Raw genomic sequence first — 21,846 nt, forward strand, 5'->3', positions numbered from 1 at the left:
GTAAAAGACCCTTCTTGGGCTTCATTTGTGAAGAAAGAAATTTATTTTTATGTAAAATAGGTCATTTAGGCCTCCTCCACCAAGTTGGCCTCAACTTGGAAAAGTCGGCCTAATTGAGGGGAAAAATCTACTATATAAAGGCAACAATTCAACCTCATTTGGAGGACAAGACACTCAAGTTCGACTACAAGAATTCGGGTGTGATTACATGAATTCACGACTACATGAATTCGGGTGTGATTACAGAAATTCACGACTACAGGAATTTGGGTGTGATTACATGAACTCACAACTACAAGAATTCAGGCGTGATTACAGGAATTTGCGTATGATTGCAGGAATTTGTGATTACAAGAATTCATGTATAATTGCAAGAAAATCGAAGTTTCAGGACAAGTTGAAGTATTGAAGCTGGGGGACCGAAGTTTTGAAGTAGCTGGGGTCAAAGTTCTGGATTGTTGCTGGGGTCTGAAATTTTTAAAAGTTGCAGGGGGTCGAAGTTTTAGATTGTTGCTAGGCTGTAGCTGCTAAACAAGAAGGGACTACTGAAGTTTGTTGAATCATATTGAAAGGCTGACTTGATGGAGGAGGAAGGTCTTCTGGGTATAAGGTCTTGGTCTATCTCAATTTGATTTACTAGTAGAAGACTGGGTTTTCCCCTATAAAGGGGTTTTAGCCCTGGCTGAGAGCCTACATTTGGTGTCACTGTTCTTCATGTTTTGTTTTGATGATTGCTTGATGAAACAAAGATAAAAGAAGAATGTAAGAAAGTTAATAAGAGGACAAAGATATCACAAGTAATTATCAACATAAGAAAATCTTTCTGCCTTTCTGATTTTCTAACACTGTCCTTTTGTGCACATGTGGGATTTAATTCAAAAATACACTTTCCCTTGTCCAAATTGAGCGCTTCAATAGTCAAAATTGGTCCTCTCGAAAAGAGGAATCTAGTCCCTTGATTGGAATTTGTCACTGTGCTGCAAAATTAACAACCAGGGCCCACCCAAAGTGTCGACAAGGGGGGGAAGGCTAACTCCTTGTGGACCCAATGGACAAATGTGGACCTGGATGGGAAATATGTGGAAAGGGGTTATAATGAGTGGAGGGGAGCGATGTATATGGTGTCAGGAAGCGGGACCACGCAACCAAAATCAAGATTTCCCATGTAGTGCCACTCCTAAAGCTAGTAGCCAATAAGGAGATCCCACGGGACTAGGATACAAGGTTAACCATCAAGTTGGACAAGGGGACAAGAGTACAAACCATGCCCATTTTTTTTGCCGAATCCCCCCACCAATCCATGCCTAGAAGTGTCCATAATAAGTAAGCAAAAATACTCGACCACACAATGAAAGCCATACCTTTGGGGTTGTAAGGTCCACCTTCAAACATATGATCATGACAGACCGACGAGGGTGCATAATGGCTGGCTCAGGTGGCAGAGATGGTGACACATCGAGCTATCTAGGGGATGCAAGGGTCTGTTGGCTGCCGGCTGAAGACAACCTAGGAGATAAGATAGATAAGATAAGATAATTTTATTAATGTCCAACAAATGACCATAATAGGTCAATGGGACTGTCGGTTACAAATGATTACATTATGCAAGTCGGTGGACCAAACGGTCCCCTTTAACATTTCTATTTAAAAGCAAGAAATACATCTAAAAGTAAATGAAGAGTCAAGAAGCTTCGGAACAAAGCGCTACGATGAAGCAACGAAGGAGAAGAGGAAGAAGAGGAGGGGGAGGGGGGGCGGGGGCCCTGTCTAACCCCTACTCCTAATATCCGAGGTCGAGAGAAGAAAATTGAGAGAAGCTCGTCAAAGTCTGTTGTCTTGTGGGCGTACTGGGCTGTCGTTGATGTCTCCTAGAAGTTCTGAAACGCCTCACAGGGGAGGAACTGATCTTGGAGCGCTGGCGCAGTTTGGTGGATCGGCCCCCCTGGGACCGTACTGATCTGGTTTTAGTGTCTGTGGGTCGGTCTATGATTCTTTTGGTGCCTCGCGCTGAGGGTAGTGCTCTAAAGAAGTCCGTGATCTTTTGTGTGGTGTCCGGTCTGGCTGGTGGCTGAAGAAAGCGGGCCCGGAATCTGAAGGCCTCCTGGAGATAAAGTGCCAGGCATCTCTGGTCAGCATATCTGAGGAAGCTGGACAAGGTCTGAGAAGACCTGAAGAGACAATGGAAACGGCCCCGGATCTCGTAGTATGCAGGGCATCCGAAGATGAAATGTGTCTCTGTCTCTATCTCCTATAAGTGACAAAGCTGGCAGATCCTATCTGCTCTATCAATGTGGTGGTCTGTTTCCACCCGGAGTCTGTGAGATCCGACTCTGAGCTGCCCGAGGGGGATTCTAAGGGCATGCATCCAATGCTGGAACGTGTATTGGGGTTTGATGATGAGCCCATCCTTGATCTCCAAGCAATGTTCCGCGTAAAAGGCCATTTTAGGGCGCAACCCATTGGGAGGGTTGGTCCATGTAATCTGAATGTAACGTTTGTAAATATCTTCCTTAATGATTTTATTCAGCTCTTGCTGATTGGGAAGGAGGTGGCCTGGAGCATTCAGAGAGTATTGAAAAGGAGGGAGACGCTCAATCTGGATTCCTGAAGCCTCCAGAATCTCTGTCACACCGGTGTACCAACATTTGGATTGGCCTGTCTGTAAAAGGGCGATGTTCTCCGAGGAGCAATATGCTAAATATGGGTATCTGTCACGACCCTCCTCACTTTTGCCAGGCCACGGAGTCTGTGCAGGAGTGACACTAGCCTGAATATCACCTCTAAGCGGAAAGGTTGAGCCCCGAACTCGGCTAGAAGGATGTGCTGGGGAACTGTCTGCTTGCACCTAATAAAACGGCGTAGAAGGAGAGTCTGGACACGTTCCACTGAAGCCCAATCTGATTCTAGGAGAGAGGGGCCTCAAATTTCTGAGCCATAAACCACTGTGGGCCGAACCAAAGTATCCATGATGCACATTTTGGACGAGATGTCCTGGAAATGGTGTCGGAAACACTGTCTCTCTAGAAGGGCTAGGGAGCTATACCCTTTGTTGATCCGAGGCTGAAGGGCTGGCCGCAGGCTAAATCAAGGTCCTGAAAACTGAACTCCCAAATAGGTATAGGCGCTGACAATCTCGATCTCTTTGCCTTTGAATAGGAAATGTAAATCAGAGGTTTTCTTGACTCCATTGAAGATAATCACTTTGGTTTTGCCCAAGTTTACAGTGAGATGGCTCCGGTCACAAAAGGCTGCGAACGCATCCAGCTGTCTCTGAAGGCCTTCATGGGAGGAGGCAATGAGGAGAATATTGTCTGCGAAGAGAAGGATGGAAATTAGGACCTGGTTAAGAAGACATCCATCCGTATCTTGAGTATGTTCCTGGAGAAAGGACTGAAGTTCATCGATATAGATCCTGAACAGAGTAGGAGAAAGGGGGCATCCTTGCTTGACTCCAATGGTGCTTCGGATAAAATCCGACATTCCTCTGACTGTGCGGAGATGACCAAGGACGACCTCATATAGGCGCATGATAGCATTTAGGAGAGTAGAGGAAATCCCAATCTCGCTTAGCCTTTGAAAAAGATCTTCCCTCGGGACTGAGTTAAAAGCTTTCCGGAAGTCTACAAAACAGCAGTACGCTTTAGAAGACCGATGCCTGGCCTCCTCGATTACCGCACAGAGAGTAAGGATGTGGTCGATTGTCTGGTGACTTGGGTGGAATCCTGCTTGGCCCTTGGCCCTGAGTTGTCTTTGCTCAAGGAAGTGGGAGAGTTTCCTGTGGAGTGCAGTGGCATACAACTTGGAGAATGTGTGCCCAACCATGATTGTCCTGTAGTTGTTGGGGTCGGAAGTGGGCCCTGACTTGTGGATCGGGTAGATAATGTGGTGTGACCAGCTGTCTGGAAATCCATCTCGAACCACCTGGTTGAAAAGGTCCACCAGATATCCTACTAGGGGGCGAAGTCCATGCTTGAAGAACTCTGCCTGGAAACCTTCTTCGTCTGCTGCCCTGCTGCTATTCATTGTCCATATTGCTTCTCTGATATCTTTGTCGGAGAAAAGATGGCAGGAGGTGGGGGGGGAAGTAACCTGAATCAGAGGCTGCCCAGGGATGTCATACAGCTGGGAGGTGTGAGAAAACATTGAGGCAGCATCAAGGTCAATAGGGGTAGGTGAGCGCCTGGAAAGGATGGTTCCCCATAAATCTTTAGGTGAGTGAAGGAGGAGAGTAGAAAGAACTTGTCTCCTATGGGCAATGAAAAGGCGCTTCTTGCGGCGAAGGAGGCGACGATAAGCAGAACAAAGGTCTGGGTATGTAGGCAAAGAGTTCCGGAAGGCGTGACGGAGGTCTTGATGCAAAGACTTGCAATCTTGGTCATACCAGTTGTTCATAGGGCATTTTCCCGGCTTGCGGGAGGTGGTGGCTGAGCGAGTGGAGAAGGGGAAGGATTGGGGCGCAGCTTTCCAGATAGCATAAGAGAGACACTGATATTTGTCCTTGGCGGAGCTGAGAGAGGTGAATTGGGACATCGATGGGAGTGTCTGTCTAAGGATAGAGGAGAAGAGATCAGGGTCACCCTCTTCAAATCGGAAGGTGGTTCTGGGGGGCTTTGGGGAAGAGTAGGGGGTGGATTCGGGAAATCAAACTGCAGTGAGAGTGAGAGGAGTGCGTGGTCCGCGAGAGGGATGGGGGTGATCGAGAAATTTTTGATGTAAGGGAGGAGATTTGGATTTGCAATAGCGTAGTCGACCACACTTGCCCCGCCTCCAAAAGGTCTGCAGGTAAAGAAGTGCGAGGAAGGGAAACAAGGTAGGCCATTCAAAATTATCAGCTCATGAGATTCTCCCAACTGTAACAGATATCTCTCGTAGGTTGTGGTGGGTCCCAAGTGATCCTCATAGGTCCGGTGCATGCCAATCGTGGTCGGGTCAATCCCCCGAGTGTAGAATATATCTTCTGTCCTGTCGTGTATAGGGGTCTGGAGATCTTTGGTCTGGGCGTTGAAGTCTCCCATGAGAATGATGTCCCCTACTGTCGAAAACCTGGTGATGTCAGAGTATAGGTCTGTAAAAGGGTCTCCATTTGAGCTATTGTGAATAGCGTAGGAGGATGAGATAGGTGGGAAGTAACAGACTGCGACATAAATGTCTCTCGGTGGTGATGTTCTGGCTCTGATCTGGATCCACAGGAATCTGGCATGCTCATCTGTCGCAGCGACTGAAACTCTGCTCCTGAGGCTATCATGGACAAGGCAAGCAACACCCCCTGATCCTCTGACACCTCCTGAACTCCGTGTCTCCTGTCTGCTAACTGCGGTCCACTGGTATCCTGTAATGTCAGGGAGAGGACGGACTGGGCTCGCATGAGTCTCGGTAACTAGGAGGATGTCTGCTGAGCTAAGGGCTTCATAAAGTAGGCCTGGTGAGGACCAGAAGGAGCCATTGCCATTCCAGCAGTTAACCAAGAGATCCGTGCCCCGTCTCCTCTCCGCTCGGGCCCGTCATTTGGAGTTACCTGAGCGGGATACCCATCTAGGTGGGAAGGTGTCCCGAATAACTGCTCGAAGATTTCTAATCACTGCCCATTTCCCTGCCTATCTTGTTGTTGCAACCTGCATCCTAGCTTGTTTCAGTTCAACTACTTGAGTTCTTGTGAGGTCTTCATCCAAGAACACTTTATTCGGGAGAGAAAATAGCTTTCGCTTGGCACAGAGTACCCGAAGTCTATCCGAGGAGTTACGGAATCTGAGGAAGAGGGTAGAGTCCTGCCCGATCCAGGCTTTGTCCAAATTTATGTCTGGTATGTCAAGAGTGTCGCATAGAAATCTGTTCCCCAGTTCCATGGGGTCTGCAGAGGGGGGAGGTGTAGGGAGTCCCCTTACTTTAAGATTTAATTCTTTTGCTCTTCGAGTTCTTTCCTCCATTAGTTTTGCCTGTACTACTTCTTCCACTGCTATGAGCGGAGGGGCCTTATCCTTTCCTTTGACCACCTGTGCCCATGTGTTGATATGCGAATCCGTTTCCCTTTTAAGGGACATTTGTTGGGACTTGATTTCCTCCTGTTTACTTTTAAGATCTCTGATCTCTGCCTGTAAGGCCTCGTCGGAGCTCTTTCCTGCACATTGTTCTCGGTATTCCTGCAGTGTTTTTCTGATAAATGCATTGTCTTCCTCTACCGACAGAACTCTGTTTGATAAGGTGCCGATTTCAGCGCGCAGTTCGCGATTTTCTGTCTCTAGGTGTTCCATTTTCCTCATTAGGAGTTTAATTTGGGATGTCCAGAAAGTAAAATCTGTTTCTAATGCAATATCGGTGGGGCCGTATATGTTCTCATCTTTATTGTGGCACTGCTGTAAATACTTCAGCGGACCTCTGTTGTTGAAATTTGGCGTTTCAACTTCCCCGGGGTCCTTTTTGTGTTGTTGTTTTGTCATGGTGGCAGCGTGTACTTTACAATGACACTCCGCTGCATTCAGTACAAAATCGAAATCGCCAAAATTTGTCAAACACTGGGACAGTGGACAGGTTGCGGGCTGTTAACGGGACTATAGAACCGGAGGTCCGCGGCTGTAGAAAGGCTGCGTGAGGCTTAATGGAAAGAAACAGGTTGCGGGAGCCAGCAAACGGGTGAGCAGGGAGAAATTTTCTCCTATGGGTGTCACCCACAAGTGGTGGGTAACAAGACTTAGGCTAGGTTACATTAGCAACTTACTCACACTTGAGCAAGTCTCATAAGGAGATTTTGGGTGATTTCTGCACACCTAGATGATTAGGCCTATGCAAAAGTACTTGCCTAAGTTACAAACATCAACAAACCATATATAGCAAGATCAGGCCTTTGAAACGTTCTCCATTATCTTGGGTGTTGGAAAATTTTCTCTCTTATTTCTCCTTTTAGAGGATTTTGGGGTGGTTGATTGCAATGATGAAGAGCAAGGATAGAAGCAAAGTGCAAATATGATGCATTAAATGCTATAGATTATGCAATATGTATGTTAATGGACTTCTTTAATTAATTTAAAAAATCAATCAATATGGACTCAGACTTAGCTGGGTGGACTGGTTTGATGTTTGAGGCTATTGACTTGGCCAAGTTTGTACCTACTGAGTTTTCAACAAGTTGCAACAATTTGCTTGATACATAGTGACATGATCCGACCTAGATTGATGATATAAATTTTTTAAATATCAACCCTTTTACTAATTTTTTTTTATATATTATTGTTAATTGTTTTAGGATGTTTAAGAGGGGTTCCAACCTCATTGGACCTCATACGATGAAAATAGAATTTCACATCGCATCCAAACCTTTATAGACTTAGCATTTTTTAGGATTCCAAGAAGCTGAATTGCATCAAACCAAATACAAGTCCATTGAACCATCAAAAGACACCAAATGCCACCCTGCTCTTCTACTACCTGCCACTTGTGAAATATATACTACTAAAAATAAACATGCCAAAAATAGTAGTTCCAAATCCTAAATATTAGGAGTTCCAGAACATGAAATAATTTCTTTAGTTACTAAATAGAAATCCTGATACAAATCCCATTGTATTGGATGATATTGATCCAACCTTAGAATGGGTAAAGGAGACTCACTCGACATAGTTTGATTATGAGATTGATGACTTCATATGTGATGCCTCATATTGACATGGGAGGTGAACTTGGGCTTGTGCAAGTTGGTGTGATCATTCTAGCCTTCCAAAGGATGTGATATTGGTGGAGGTTTCTTCAGTCGTTTATTTTTTTCTTCATCATAGATCACCAAGTCACATCCTAGTCACTTTCTCTTTATGCTGCATGGTTAGATCATTAATATCCTCTAATGTGGTGATGTAGATACCTAGTTTCATTCATGTTCATGCCGTTTCCATAATTTCACCTAAGCAATTTATTTGTTGCAAGCATATTATCACTTTTTCCTAGATGAAATCTACTACATACATACATTTGCACCACACTTCACCATTTTGCCTAGGTAGATTGTGTATCACATTTCATTCTTATCTTTTGCCTAGGTAAAAGTCATTTCACACCTACTTTTCACTTCACCCCATCCTTAAAGTTACATGTTATTTTTTTCATATAATTCTCTAATTTCTAAATCATATTAACCCCTTAATTCTTATATTGCCAATTTTTCCTCTATGAACACACCTAACTGGTTCAAGATATTTTAATTGTGTCTTAAATTTTAGGTTGAGTATTAGTACTTTATTGTTCTAATTCTTTATTCAAACCTTTTCCTTAAGTTTCACTTGCTAATTTGTTTCTAGAAGTTGTAACTTAAAGTCCATGTGATAAAGATGAGAGTAGGTGCTCCCCATTTTGCACGTGTGTTGAGGTGGACACCAAAAAAGGATAGTTTGCCTTCATCTCAACCTAGCCTTGTTCACTCGTGCTAAGTTATTCATGCTTCATCCTTATCCTTTGTCATGATATTTGAGGAGTTAATTGAGTTTTGAGTTGACTAGGGAGGCTAATTACCCATGCCCCCTAGGGTTTTGACCTTCCACTTTGTCCATCCACCTCACCTACCTTATCCACTCAAAAAGGATAGTTTTCCTTCATGTCAACCTAGCCTTGTTCACTCATGCTAAGTTATTCATGCTTCATCCTTATCCTTTGTCATGAGATTTGAGGAGTTAATTGAGATTTGAGTTGACTAGCGAGGCTAATTACCCATGCCCCCTAGGGTTTTGACCTTCCACTTTGTCCATCTTCCTCATCTACCTTATCCACTCAAAAAGGATAGTTTTCCTTCATCTCAACCTAGCCTTGTTCACTTGTGCTAAGTTATACATGCTTCATCTGTATCCTTTGTCATGAGATTTGAGGAGTTAATTGAGCTTTGAGTTGACTAGCGAGGCTAATTACCCATGCCCCCTAGGGTTTTGATCTTCTAGTTTGTCCACCCACCTCATCTACCTTATCCATTAAAAAATGATAGTTTTCCTTCATCTCAACCTAGCCTTGTTCACTCGTGCTAAGTTATTCATGCTTCATCCTTATCCTTTGTCATGAGATTTGAGGAGTTAATTGAGCTTTGAGTTGACTAGGGAGGCTAATTACCCATGCCCCCTAGGGTTTTGACCTTCCACTTTGTCCATCCACCTCATCTACCTCATCCACACATTCACACATCCTTAGATGGCACACTCCACTATGAAAACCCAATTACACTTGCATATTCTTGTTCACAAGGCACACATGTGAAGTGATTAGTGATGGTTTTATTAATTTTGAGGATGTCTCATGGATTTTAAGAAGACCCATTTGTACAAATACCAAGGGAATACTCTCTATGGAGGACTTTTCATGGTTGACTTTGCCTGTGCAATTGGGGATGCACATTTTTCAAGGGTGCACTCATTCTCTCTCTTCAAGGGCACATGCATGGGAAAGTATTCTATTATAATAGAGGTTATTAAGTGGACACAAGGTACTCTTCCTTAGGGTGCACTTGCTTGAGGGATTATTTTATTGTTGTATCCTAGTAAAAGGGTCCAGAAAACTCAAAGACAAAGGGAACACTAGTTGATGAGATATTTTATATTATTATTTAGTTTAAAGGCTTTTAGAAGAAGCACAAAGTGTTACACTTGGCATTGGCATACATTTCTAGAAGGGTATCCTCTTAAATGAAGCTATACACTTGGAAAATTAATCATCTAATTGGAACTATCCCTACTCATTTGGCCAAGGATTTATCATCTGGAGGCGATTATTTCTACAACTATACCCTCATCATGGAGCTTGTACATTTGGCATAGATGCATCCCTGTTACTAGATTTGTCAGCCTTGGGGATGGGGTTCATGGATCCTCGGATTAGACGTGGATTTAGATCTAGATCTTCCTAGGGTTTGTAGAGGTTCACTTCGAGACAATGGGCGACTGAGTTTGGAGTGATGGATGATGAAATTTGAGGTTTCAACAAATGACAGAGTTTCTTGCAATGGACAATGGATGTTGGAGTTGACGTACGGTGGAGGTATTTTAGTGATGTGGATGGCCAACGTGACAAAATGGAGATGTGGATTGTTGAGTTCAAGGTTCAAGTCACATAATGGTTGTTCGATCCGGTGGAGCTCGAGGGCGCCTTTGACACTAATATATTACTACATATAGTCAATATTAATAAATTTGATTACCTATTGATGTCATGAGTTTTAGTCACCATGAGGTGATCAAGAGGAAAGAAGTCTCATACTATTTAAATTAAAAATAAATAAATTATAATGTCTAAGATATAAGTTTTGTACATTTAAATTAAATATAACTCAGTTAAGGTATAATGTAGTTATATTATTAAATATAAGTACTAATTATATTGTTAAATAATTTATTGTATTGTATATTAATCATCTTATATAAAGTTATATAATAAATTTTTTTCCATACTTCTAAATTTTTATATAAATTTTAGTTTTGAAATTATAAAAATATATTTATATTATTTGTACCTATTGTTTCTCCATTGTATCCAAGTCTTCGCTTTACAAAAAAAATGGTGGATCTAGATCTAGATTCGAATCTGAATCCACATTTGGATTTGAATCCTGGTAACTTAGACATGCATACATCTGGGAGAGCGTACTATCTCATTGACCAAGTAATTATATTGTTTTATTGAGGTTGTTATATCTTGGAGAGTGCCTTACACATGAGGATTACAAATGTCACTTAGATTTTTCCTTTTCATGAAGAAGAAGATGGAGGCAAGTGACGTGTGGCACTATACTCATCTAGAACATTGGATCTAAGTGTTTTTATGGGCCCTTGGACCTAATTCGCCGACTTAGGTTGTTGATCTAAGTATTTTACTATTTTCTAGAGGAAAGTAATATTTTATTATAAAAGAGAGTGTAGCTAAAATCTATAGAAAGGTTCTCTCTCACCATTTTGTCCTTGGGAAATTTTGGAATGAAGGAACTTGTGAGCAAGTTGCTCCAACCTTATCGAGTAAGGTAAAGTTATTTGTTTGATGTTGTAGTTTTATCTTGTACAATCTATTATAGGTGGCAATGTTCTAGGCACACCTTTATTGTACTTGTGATTGTAGGTTGAGAGTGACAAAGCTAAATCTAGGAGTACTTTATCTTGAAGAAGAGGAGTTAAAGGCATATGTATCCATTACGGGCAAAATCTTGCGCCTTGACTTTAAGATAAGATGTTTTAAGCCCTAGACCTCTTGTGGTGAGTGAATGCTTAACCTCTCCTATGTGTCATTTGGTTGAGGGGCTCCTGTTGTGAGCCCTCTCCCGTCGTTCCTTGTAATCTCTTGTTTACAAAGTTAGTCATGCTATAAAGAATGCCATCTTGTCTATTTGTAGCACCTACCCTTTTCTTTTAGAATGCCCTCTTAGATTGCTTCCATATCGCCATAGCCTAAGCAAAATGGCATTTGATCCCTTTCATCTATCATCGTTAACTCTTAAAATTTTTCTGTTTTCCTTTTGTTGTCTTTGTTGCTAAGTTCCCTTTACTCTTACTCCATATGAAGTGAGCCTAACAATGCTAGGGAAGGCCCCCTTGACCTAGGTCCACCCTTTGTCTAAAGTGTAGAATAGTGTTGATAAGGTGACAATGACCAACCTCCTAGTTTCATATGTCTTCACCTAAGTGTTGGACTTTAGATCTTTGAGTGTGAGATTGTGTGGTAACATTTCCAAAATTTCCCATTTTCCTTTTGTTGTCTTTGTCGCTAACCTACCTTTACTCCCACCCCATACGAAAATATGTGAGGCTAGCAACCCTAAGGAAGTACCCATTGACTTAGGTCCACCATTTGTCTAAAGTCTAGAGGAGTGTTGGTAAGGTGACAGTGGCCAACCTCCTAGTTTCACATGTCTTCATCGAGGTGTTGGACTTTGCATCTTTAGGTGTGAGATTATGTGGTAACAATGCGGATTGGTTTGAATATTGATCCACCCTTTGGAGTAGCTTCAGGCATTACAAGCAACAACAATGCTTCTAATGGTACTACTACTGTAGTTGTAAATGTCTTGATGAGTTTGACATGTCCGACCCAGAGGATGGTCCTACTTCTCATGTTGAAGATCTCATTTCTAGTAGTGGTGATGATTGTGATGATAAATCATGTTGATAAGGGGCATGTAGCTAGTAGCTTATAGCATGCTTTTTTTGTGACTTTAGAGGCCATTTAGAGCCTTGTTTCGGATATGCATTATACCTGGTGCCTTTTGATATATTCACAATTAGATGCTATATACATGAGAAGACTTTGCATATTTTGTGTCTAATGATTTGGAATGAATATATATATCAATGTTGGGAACATCGGCATCGGGATAAAATCGGAAAGGGTCTCGAAAACAAAAAAATCGGGAAAATATTGGTAAAAATCAACAAACATTGGCAAAATCAAGATACCATCAAAATATCGGTAAAAACCGCAAACATCGGCCAGGCCAAAAAATCGTGATTTCGAGATAAAACCGGGATGTTATCGAGATATTCGCAACACTGATATATATATATATATAAACCGCAAACATCGGCCAGGCCAAAAAATCGTGATTTCGAGATAAAACCAGGATGTTATCGAGATATTCGCAACACTGATATATATATATATATATATATATATATATATATATATATTGCACGGGGACATGTCCCCCTCAAAAAAACCCACGTACTCTGCATCCCCGCTTATATATATATATATATATATATATATATATATATATATATATATATATATTGCACGGGGACATGTCCCCCTCAAAAAAACCCACGTACTCTGCATCCCCACGTTCTGGGGACTTTTGGACCCTTAGGAGATGCCCCCAAATTGTTGGGGTCTTCGTCGGGGACTCAGCGATTTGCTGGCCGTCCCCAAGACGTTCTGGACAAATTTCAGGGACGTTCCAGACAGATTTCAGGGACGTTTCGGATAGATTTCAGGGATGCTTTTGGCAGATTTAAAGTGTTTTCCGAGCAGATTTTAGGGATGTTTTGGGAAGGTTTCATAGATAATCCATGCATATAGCTTCAGTTTTGACCATCATAGGCATTGATGATTGAACAATATGATCATTTTTCCCATTTATTATTTTTGGAATGCATTGAAACTATTTTTTTTGTACAGGTTGCCGCTCAAAACATGGTTTTTGTATGATGGGTTTCAATTTGAATTTCTGGTGATTTAAATATTGTACTTTCAATGGTAAAATTAGAAGAAGCAGCTTCCATGTCAAGAAAATAGAAAATACAACGTTTTAAAAGGCTAATACTTGTGGTTATTTTTCTTGTTCTTTCTCATTTTTTGGATCATCTCGGCTTTTACATATTGTATGTTGGTTTTGAGGAGTCATTCAAGTTCAGTGCTTCCACCATCCCAGCCCAAAGCATTGTGAAAACAATCAGATAGTAGTGACTTGGATTGGGTACTAAATGTTTGAATAAATTCCTATTCAATCCCCTTCTTAATTTGAAATATGAATTTAATATTTTTAAAAAGCCAAAGTATTTTATAGTGGTTTTCGACATAGCTGTAAAAGTTTGCAGAACCTATTGAAAAGGGAATGCCTTTTATGTTTATTATAGTCATCATTAACAAGAAATACGAGGAAAGAAACTGCTATAAAGACAGTTCTCCATGATAGATTGTTCATGGACCTTATTACAAATTGAAAGTAGTTACGGTTAAGTTTCCTAAAGCTAAACTAATGGCTGATAATGGAATGTCACTCAACACTTTTTTAAATTGTTTGATATTTTAATTGGCGAGTGTAAATGTTTTGCATAATATTATGAAGTATAGCTTGTTATGCTTACAAGTTTGAAACAACTACAAATGTTAATATTGAATTCTGAATATATATATATATATATATATATATATATATATAATTGCTGTCCCCAACCTGCTGCCCCCTGAAAAATTTAGGGGTGTGCTCTAGCTGTTCTGGGGTGATTTACCTTCATCATTTTTTATGGTTCTAGTACTTGACTTTACACTTTATTCTTTCCATTTTCTTTCAAGGGACAATTGATTTGTTGTTTACTTATTAAATATGCCTCTGCTTCCGTCATCACAGGAATGAGAGCATATGATAGAAACAGACTTTAGAAGGCCTAAGAAGCAAACAAGATCACTAATTTTGGATATATGTGAGAATGTAAAATAAAGAAATTAATTTTAATAAACTATTTTCACGGCATATCCACAGTTACATTCATATAACTTTGCAACTTTAAAGTTTCATTTTTGCACAGCCATATCAGCACTGGTACTAGGACGATGGCAACCAGTTTTTGGTAGAAGTCTTCTTGTTTGGTTACAGTGCTTTTCTCTCTGCTGATCTCTTGAAGTTAATGCTGTATGTTTAGTGCAAAGCTGAGCAAAACACAGTTTATTTTAGTAATATTGGCATTTATTAAAAGCAGGGAGCAGCAGGTGGTGCTGAAGCAAGACCATTTATAACTTACCATAATTCACTTGGGAGGAATCTGTATTTAAGAATTGCTACAGAGCTCCACTTAAAGCGTATGTTGGTAAGTTTCATGCCTTTCTCATTTTTAAAAATTAATGCATATATGCGTATGATTGAAGAATTTTGAGTAACGTGTTCATGCTAGACAAATGAAGGATTCTATACACATATTATAAATGTATATGACAGCACAAGCACAAGTTTATTGAAAACGATGGATGAGTGGCCCTTGGATATGGCTGATTAAGACTTATAAGAACCTTTGTCGGCTAGTAACCAAATTATTTGATTCAACAACAGACATGTTTTTGTCTGCATATGCCCAGCAATTGTAAATGTGAAGCTTATATTTCACATTGTTTCATCATCTACAATGTTTATCTTATGTTTCACTTGTTTTAGCATTTACAGTTCTATTTGAGATTGCATAAAACAGGGTGAATTCTCATTTCTTCAGAAAAATATTGTATTTATATGATTTAGTGTCTCATTTGTCTTATGAAAATTTCATCTTAAAGTGAAATGCTTTTAGAGTTCCAGAGCCATTCTCATAATCTAACTAGGTCAAAATGTATAAGGAATGCAAATTTTATATGTAAATTCCATGTCCAGATTCCTACATACAGAGTTGAGGACAGTAATTCATGACGGTAGAAAATTGTTCTTCTCAAGGTCGATCTTCAATGTACTGAAAACCGATTTATCGTTGGAGCCATGGGTATGGCTGTTGGTCTGGCATGGTTATTCTCAGCGGAATTTAAGGTAGCTTCCAGTTGCTTTGAAGCAGCTGTTAGTTGATAGGATCAAAGAGGCATTCCAAGGAGGTTGCCATGTAGTGTGATGAGAAGCCAGTACCAGAAGGGGAGTAACATGGCAGCTCACCTTCAGTTCCTTGATGCGGCCCAAATTTTGTCATATTTTGTCTTATAGTCTATTTTTGTTGAGTAGTGTCTTTGTCATTGCAACAAAACCTAAGTCATATGACATGTCCTTAGGGGTCCCGTGTCCCGTATTTCGCATGCCGGACACGACACGACCCATAAAACGTGTCCGACACGTTTTTCAATGTGAAAATTCGTTTGAAATGTAGCAACTGGAAATAATTCTTCTAATTGATAAATTAATTATGCGGTTTATTTTGTTTACGACAAAATAACGAATTATTCACACTGCAATTTCTTCACCATAAAAAATACCGTGGAAGCAAAAATAGGAACTGAGAAATACTAGCGCACACACAAATAAATTGACACAATTATTTTTGGACAAATGTCCCCGGAAAAACCTAATGTGGGAAAACCGATGCAACAACTGAGGGTTTTATTATTATGCAACAGTGAATTCTGAGTACAATAAATTTGGATGCCCAACTGGCTATCCAATGTTGGAATTTCTAAGTCTAACTGTTAGAAATCCTTCCTGTACTTTCTGATTTATTTCATCCTACTTGTTCAGTTAATTAACAATTTATTTGCCATGGCCCTGCGACTGCGACTGTTGCATCTGCACTGCAACCCCTCTCATCACACTATATTGTGCTGCCATAGCACTGCCATTGCTAATTGCTGCACTGCAACTCAGGTACTGAGAAGTAAGTAACTGATCTCCCAATTCTGACATCTCCGTCAGGCTAGAAACACTCCCGATGTTGAAGCTTCCTTTGTCACTGAAAAGTGCTCTCTCTTTGCGCTGCTGCAACAACTCTGTGCATCTTGCACTGCTGCCTCATGCTGTTCTGAGACTCCTGCACTGTAACTCCCTCTGTTGCTCCATCCGCATCTGTCTCTACTGACATCTGCCAGTCCTGCTACTCCTCTTCGGGGCTCCCGTAGCAAGGTATAATCCAAGAGGTTGGGTACCTCGAGGATCCTACCCCTCATCGCCTGTAGTCCGTTTGACTACAGCTCGATGTCTCCCCACTTCCTCTCAAGTGGCGCATGAGCACTCATGGCACAGTCATCATCTGTCTCCACTTCCTTCTCCGCCCTTGCTGGCGCAACCTTGGTCTCAGAAGCCTCTCCCTTGCTCTTCTTCCTCGGACACTGGCTCGCATAGTGACCCAATTCCCCATAGTGGAAGCATTTGACCTTGGAGAGGTCCTTCTTCTTCCGTTTCTCCTGCTTTCCCTCAGATGCTAGGGCAACATCCTCCTCTTCCTCCTTGATTCTGACCCCCTTGCCACTGCTTCCCGCCTTGGTTAGCCTTCTGATCTCTTCTTGACGAAGAGCCGCCCACAGTTCCTCCCAATCTGGAAGGGTCGACCTACCCAGTATGCTCTGGACAAATACCTCCCAATCCTCTGAGACTGCGTTCAATGCAGTCCTCACCAACATCTCCCCATTCGGCGTGGCCCCTATGGAAGTCAACTGATCCCGGATCTCCTTCAATCGACCGAGGAAGGTGTCTATCTGTTCTCCCTTCTTCATCTGGTATGGCCGCAGCTGATTTTCTAGTAGCATATTCCTCTGCATGGAAGTATGCTGATACAATTTCGTCAGGGCCTCCCACGTCGCATTTACCGTGTCCTTTTCGGCAATATGTGGTACTTCATGGTCCTTGACCCTGTCAAGGATGATGCTCTTGGCCCTCGCCATTGCCTCCTCGTACTTTTCGTTCTCATCTGGGTCAACTGGGACCACTATCATGTTCAAGGCGAAGTGCTTGAGACGATTCCTGTCTAGCACGGACAAGATCCTGGCCTTCCAGACTACGAAGTTTGAGGCTCCGTCCAGTCTGTCCTGATCTCTTACCCCATTCACTGCTATTTTGCTACTCGTCTTTCGAGTCTTCCGAGTCTCTCTACTTCCCTCCTAGAAGTTCTCGGTGTGACTCCCTCTGAGCCTCGATTTCCCTCCTGGAAACCCTTCTGCCAATGTCGAGATGCTCCCACTTCGATCGTTAGTGCAACTGCACCACTGATCCGGATTTCTTGGCTAGAAATCCTCGGCAGCAACTCCCTCCTTCTTGGTCTTGCCTTGTTAGGTATTGTTCTGACCATAGTACTCCACTAGCTTCACTCCGCAACTTACCCACAACCTCCTATGCCCTAGCAAATTGAAGGTTAGAGCCTCTAGGCTCTGCGCGATCCCGACACTAGCAAAATCCGCACCTTCTGAACACGGGCGTCAATCTTTCTTGACTACGAAAGATGATTGGGCACTGCGTAGGTCAGGTCTGCTCCTCTCTGCCATGCGCTGATCCTCTTCCCGGCTCGAATTGATGACGCAGGCACCGCGTCACCCCTTGCTGATTTTCCGCTAGGAACAACTTTTGTCACTTGGGACTGTTGTTTCTGTTGTTGCTGCTCTGCTTGGCTGATACCCTCAATTATCTTGTGATCTGCAACCACCCTCTGATACCATGTTGGAATTTCTAAGTCTAATTGTTAGAAATCCTTCCTGTACTTTCTGATTTATTTCTTCCTACTTGTTCTGTTAATTAACAAGTTATTTACCATGTAAATACTGAAAATAAATACAAGTACAGTCTCAACACATACAGATCATCAACTGAAGGAAAAACAAGCACACAAGTGACACCGTTATTTTTGGACTAATGTCCCCGGAAAAACCCAATGCAGGAAAACCGGTGCAGCTATCTGAGGGTTTTATTATTAAGTAGTTTCAGAATACAATTTGGGTGCCAGAAATGGCTCACCCAATAGAGAATGCCCTTGGCAGTAGTACCTCTCAGTTAGAGACAGATATCAGCCCCAATCTCCCAATGTCAACCTCTAGGGTCTGCGTCAACCTCTCTGGCCCAATGTCTACCCAACGTCAACCTCTATGGCCCAGTGTCAGCCTCTCTGGGCTCTGTGTCAGCCTCTGGAGCCTCTGTGTCTCCCATGTTGGCCCTCCTCAGGCTCTGCATACTCCTGGCTGCCTTTGCGTGGCCTCTGGCTGCTTCTGTGTGGCCTCTGGTTGCTTCTACGTCAACCCTCTCTCGGCTTCTGTGCTGATGCTCCCAGTGCTATCTCTGCCTCTCTGCTATTGCATTCACTGCCCCTCAACTGCAACTCTGATCACTCCTTCGATTTCCTCAGCAAGCCCTGCCCTAGAAAATCGAATTCTTGATCAACTCGGTGTGTTCTCCAAGTGACCCTCAAGCCTCCTCTTATACTTTTCTCGTTGACAATTCAACGACTGAGATTAAGTCCCTAATCAACGGCTAAGATTAGATCTGGCTTGATCCATGACTTTTGGACCATTCTAACTCAGTTTTATATTAATTCACATTAATATTTTATTTTCCCTAAGTTTAGACTTAGGGACTCCATTAAAAATATTAATTATTTTAATATCTCCCAAACTTGTTAGATTCTTCCCAAACCATTTATGGGTATTGGAGATCTCATGTGCTTTAGCCTCTCCTCCAATTTTCATGGCTAGAGCACATCCGATGCTACTCCAATCAACATCCAAACTAAGAGAAATACTGACAAAATCAATTGAGGGAATTTACCCTCTTCTCCAAGCAATCCCGACCCAAACTGACAAACCTAAGCAAGCCGTCCATACCCTCTGCGCAAGGTCTGCGTCACCTCTGCGCAACTTGTCAAATGCTCAGCACAGAATAGATGCTACTCAAGCCGTCCTACCTGCTGCTGATTGAGGAAGTGTCTCTCTTGCATACTGCAAAATATTCCCTGCCTCTGGAACCTGAAACGATCTCCACTCTAGCTAAATCGAACTGCCTCGTTGAGGCTCTACACAGGCCCTTCTCTGCTTCTTGGAGAAATAATTCAGCCTCCTCTCTATGCCACTCCAGAACTAGAAAACTTCCTCCGGATCACTGTCTCTGCCCCTCTCTAGCCCTACATCCTCTCTCTGGCTCGAACTCTACTGCTGGCTAGCTCGAATTACCCAAGGAACTCGCACTTCTGACTCTCTATTGTATGTTTCTCCATCTACTCATCGACCTCTTCTTATAATCTCTAGTTGGCACTCCAACAACCAAGATTAAAACTTAATCAATGGCTGAGATCATCTCCAAGTCGATTCGTGTGAGTTTCTAGAGAATTCTCACCTTTCTCAATTAATAACTATTAATTAACTAGTTTTCCTAAGTCAGATTTAGGAAAAATTTAAATGATGGTCAATTAGTTTAATTGAGCCATCTCTAGGTGGAATTTCCAAAAACGATTTTGGGGTTTTGGAGAACACCGGTGTTTTAGCCTCTCCACAAAGTTTTGAGACTAGAACAACATCCGATGCTACAAAAACTAACATTCAATGTATCCTAAAATCAGGGGACGTGTTTGGGCCATGTCGGACACGTGCCCTAACATGTCCTAATTTTAGGACACATGTCCCACTGAAATCCAAAAGTAAAAAGTGTCACGTCTTGATTTTTTTTCATTTTTTCTATCAATTTCGTGTCTGTTCATGAGGCGTTAGCCAACATGGATCTTAATGACCCAGTGCTAGAGCCAGTCACTTTTGATGATGAGCCTCTTGAGGGATCATCCTCCATGCCAACAAATGTAGTAAGATATCTTGGATTGGGCATAGAGAAGGAGGATGTAGTAGAGTCAGATGGCAATGGTAGTGATGGTGATTATGACATTGAGGAATTGGACTATTGATAGAGTCGTGACTAGTTGTGAAATTTCCTTGAATGCACCAAACTGGGGTTTATCCTTTTAATTGATTAGCAGTTTATTTGTTTACAACAAATAATGAATAAATCACTGATGCATTCTTAACAATAAAAACACAGTGTTCCACGGGGACGCGTCCCCCAAGGTCGGGTGCACGCACCCCTCGCACCCCACGCACCCGGGACTGGGGGACGTCTGGGGAAACGTTTCCTCACGTACCCCTTTTGGGGAGACGTGGGGAGATGCAGGGGGGACGTTTCCCCAATGTGGGGGACGCGACTCCCCAAAAGGGGGACGCCTGGGCGCCCCCCAAAATGGGTTATGCGTCCCCCTTTAAATTTGCTTGTAAACAATGATTTATGACAGAGGAAACCTAATATTTGACCATATTGCCCTACTAATGCTATGCAATTCATGGTAATGTTAAATTGTTAAAGTAAAAGTGACATTCTCCTTTTACTTAAATTTTTAACATTACCGTGAAATGACTCAGGATGTCTGAGAGTGGTTCCAACCTCATTGGATTTCATATGGAGAAAGTAGAATTTTAGATCTCACTCAAAATCTAGCAGACTTAACTGTTTTTCAGGAATTTAGGATTCGATGGATTGCAATGTTTCCATTGCATTTTGTCATGTACAAGGGTATGGAATTAGTATTTAATTAAGAGCACCAAGCCCTCTGTGTACTTTAGAGTGACTTTTAGACTCATCACTCCACTGTTTTTGAGTTTTAATTATATCAATTTACTATTCCAGTCTTCAAATTTCAGTATCTATTATAGTTTGTTTTGCTTAGTACTAATTAGATTCTAGAATGATGAATGATGAATTTTTATTTTAAATCAATTTAGAATCTAGAATTATGGATGATGAATTTAATTTTTAAATCAATGTAGATTCTAGAATGGTGAATAACCAACATAGATCCTTCTCAATCCTGGATCTATCAAGCGCCGAGAGGGATCCAATCTCTCGAGGTGCAAACCTCTTTTTTGAGTGTAAAACTTGAGGAAAGGTTTGCACCTAAAGGGATTTGATCCCTCTCGGCGCTTGATAGATCCAGGGTTAAGATGGATCTATGCCGGTTATATAAAACTATATAATATTTATATTTGTATCTATGGGTCTCTTTCTTATTTGCTCTCTCTATCTCGCCACCAAACATACACAGTCTCTTTCAATATCTCTCTCTCTCTCCGTCTTCCTCTCCGCCTCTCTCTCTTCCCCTTCTCTCCTTCTCTCTCTCTCTCTTCCCTCCCACTCTCTTCTCTCCCTCACTCTCTCTCCATTTCTCCCTTGTCACACATTCTCTCTCTCCACCTTTCTCCCTCTCTGTCTTTCTTCTTCCTTCCCTCTCTCTCCCCCCTACAACTCCATCTCTATCACGTTCGCTCTCTTGAGTCCTCTCTCTCCCTTTCTCTCCCAACTCCCTCAGTCTCTCCCCCCATCACTCTCTCTCTCTCTTCCCTCCAACTCTATCACTATCTCCCTCCGTCTCCCCTCCTTCGTTGTGTCTCCATCTCTCTATATTCCCTCACTCTCTCTCTATCTCTCCTTTGTTCTTTCCTCATTCTCTCCCCCTCTACAACTCTCTCTCTCTCTCCGCCCTCCAGCTTTGTCACTATCTCTCTCCCTCTCAGCCCCCTTCTCCCCTTCGCTTTGCTTGTTGTCATCAATTGGATCCTTAGTTAAGAATGTTGGTGCTTACTAATATTATTTGTATTATATAAACTCCACATCTTTAAATATGAAAGTATTCTCATTTTCAATTCTAT

At 42.0% G+C, this 21,846-nt stretch overlaps 1 protein-coding gene across 1 annotated transcript in view; it reads left to right on the top strand.

Moving 5' to 3' along the window:
• OVA5 (Lysyl-tRNA synthetase, class II) overlaps positions 1–21,846 on the top strand; it is a 433,444-nt gene that overhangs the window by 242,687 nt on the left and 168,911 nt on the right. Inside the window, exon 7 of the mRNA XM_089458538.1 lies at positions 14,424–14,531. Within this exon, the coding sequence (XP_089314664.1) occupies positions 14,424–14,531 (108 nt within the window). The remainder of the gene's footprint in view (positions 1–14,423; positions 14,532–21,846) is intronic.

The sequence above is a fragment of the Pinus tabuliformis genome, chromosome 7 (assembly GCF_031772625.1).
Source record: "Pinus tabuliformis cultivar Carrire ecotype Pingquan chromosome 7, CPIR1, whole genome shotgun sequence".
NCBI classification, from domain to species: Eukaryota; Viridiplantae; Streptophyta; class Pinopsida; order Pinales; family Pinaceae; genus Pinus; species Pinus tabuliformis.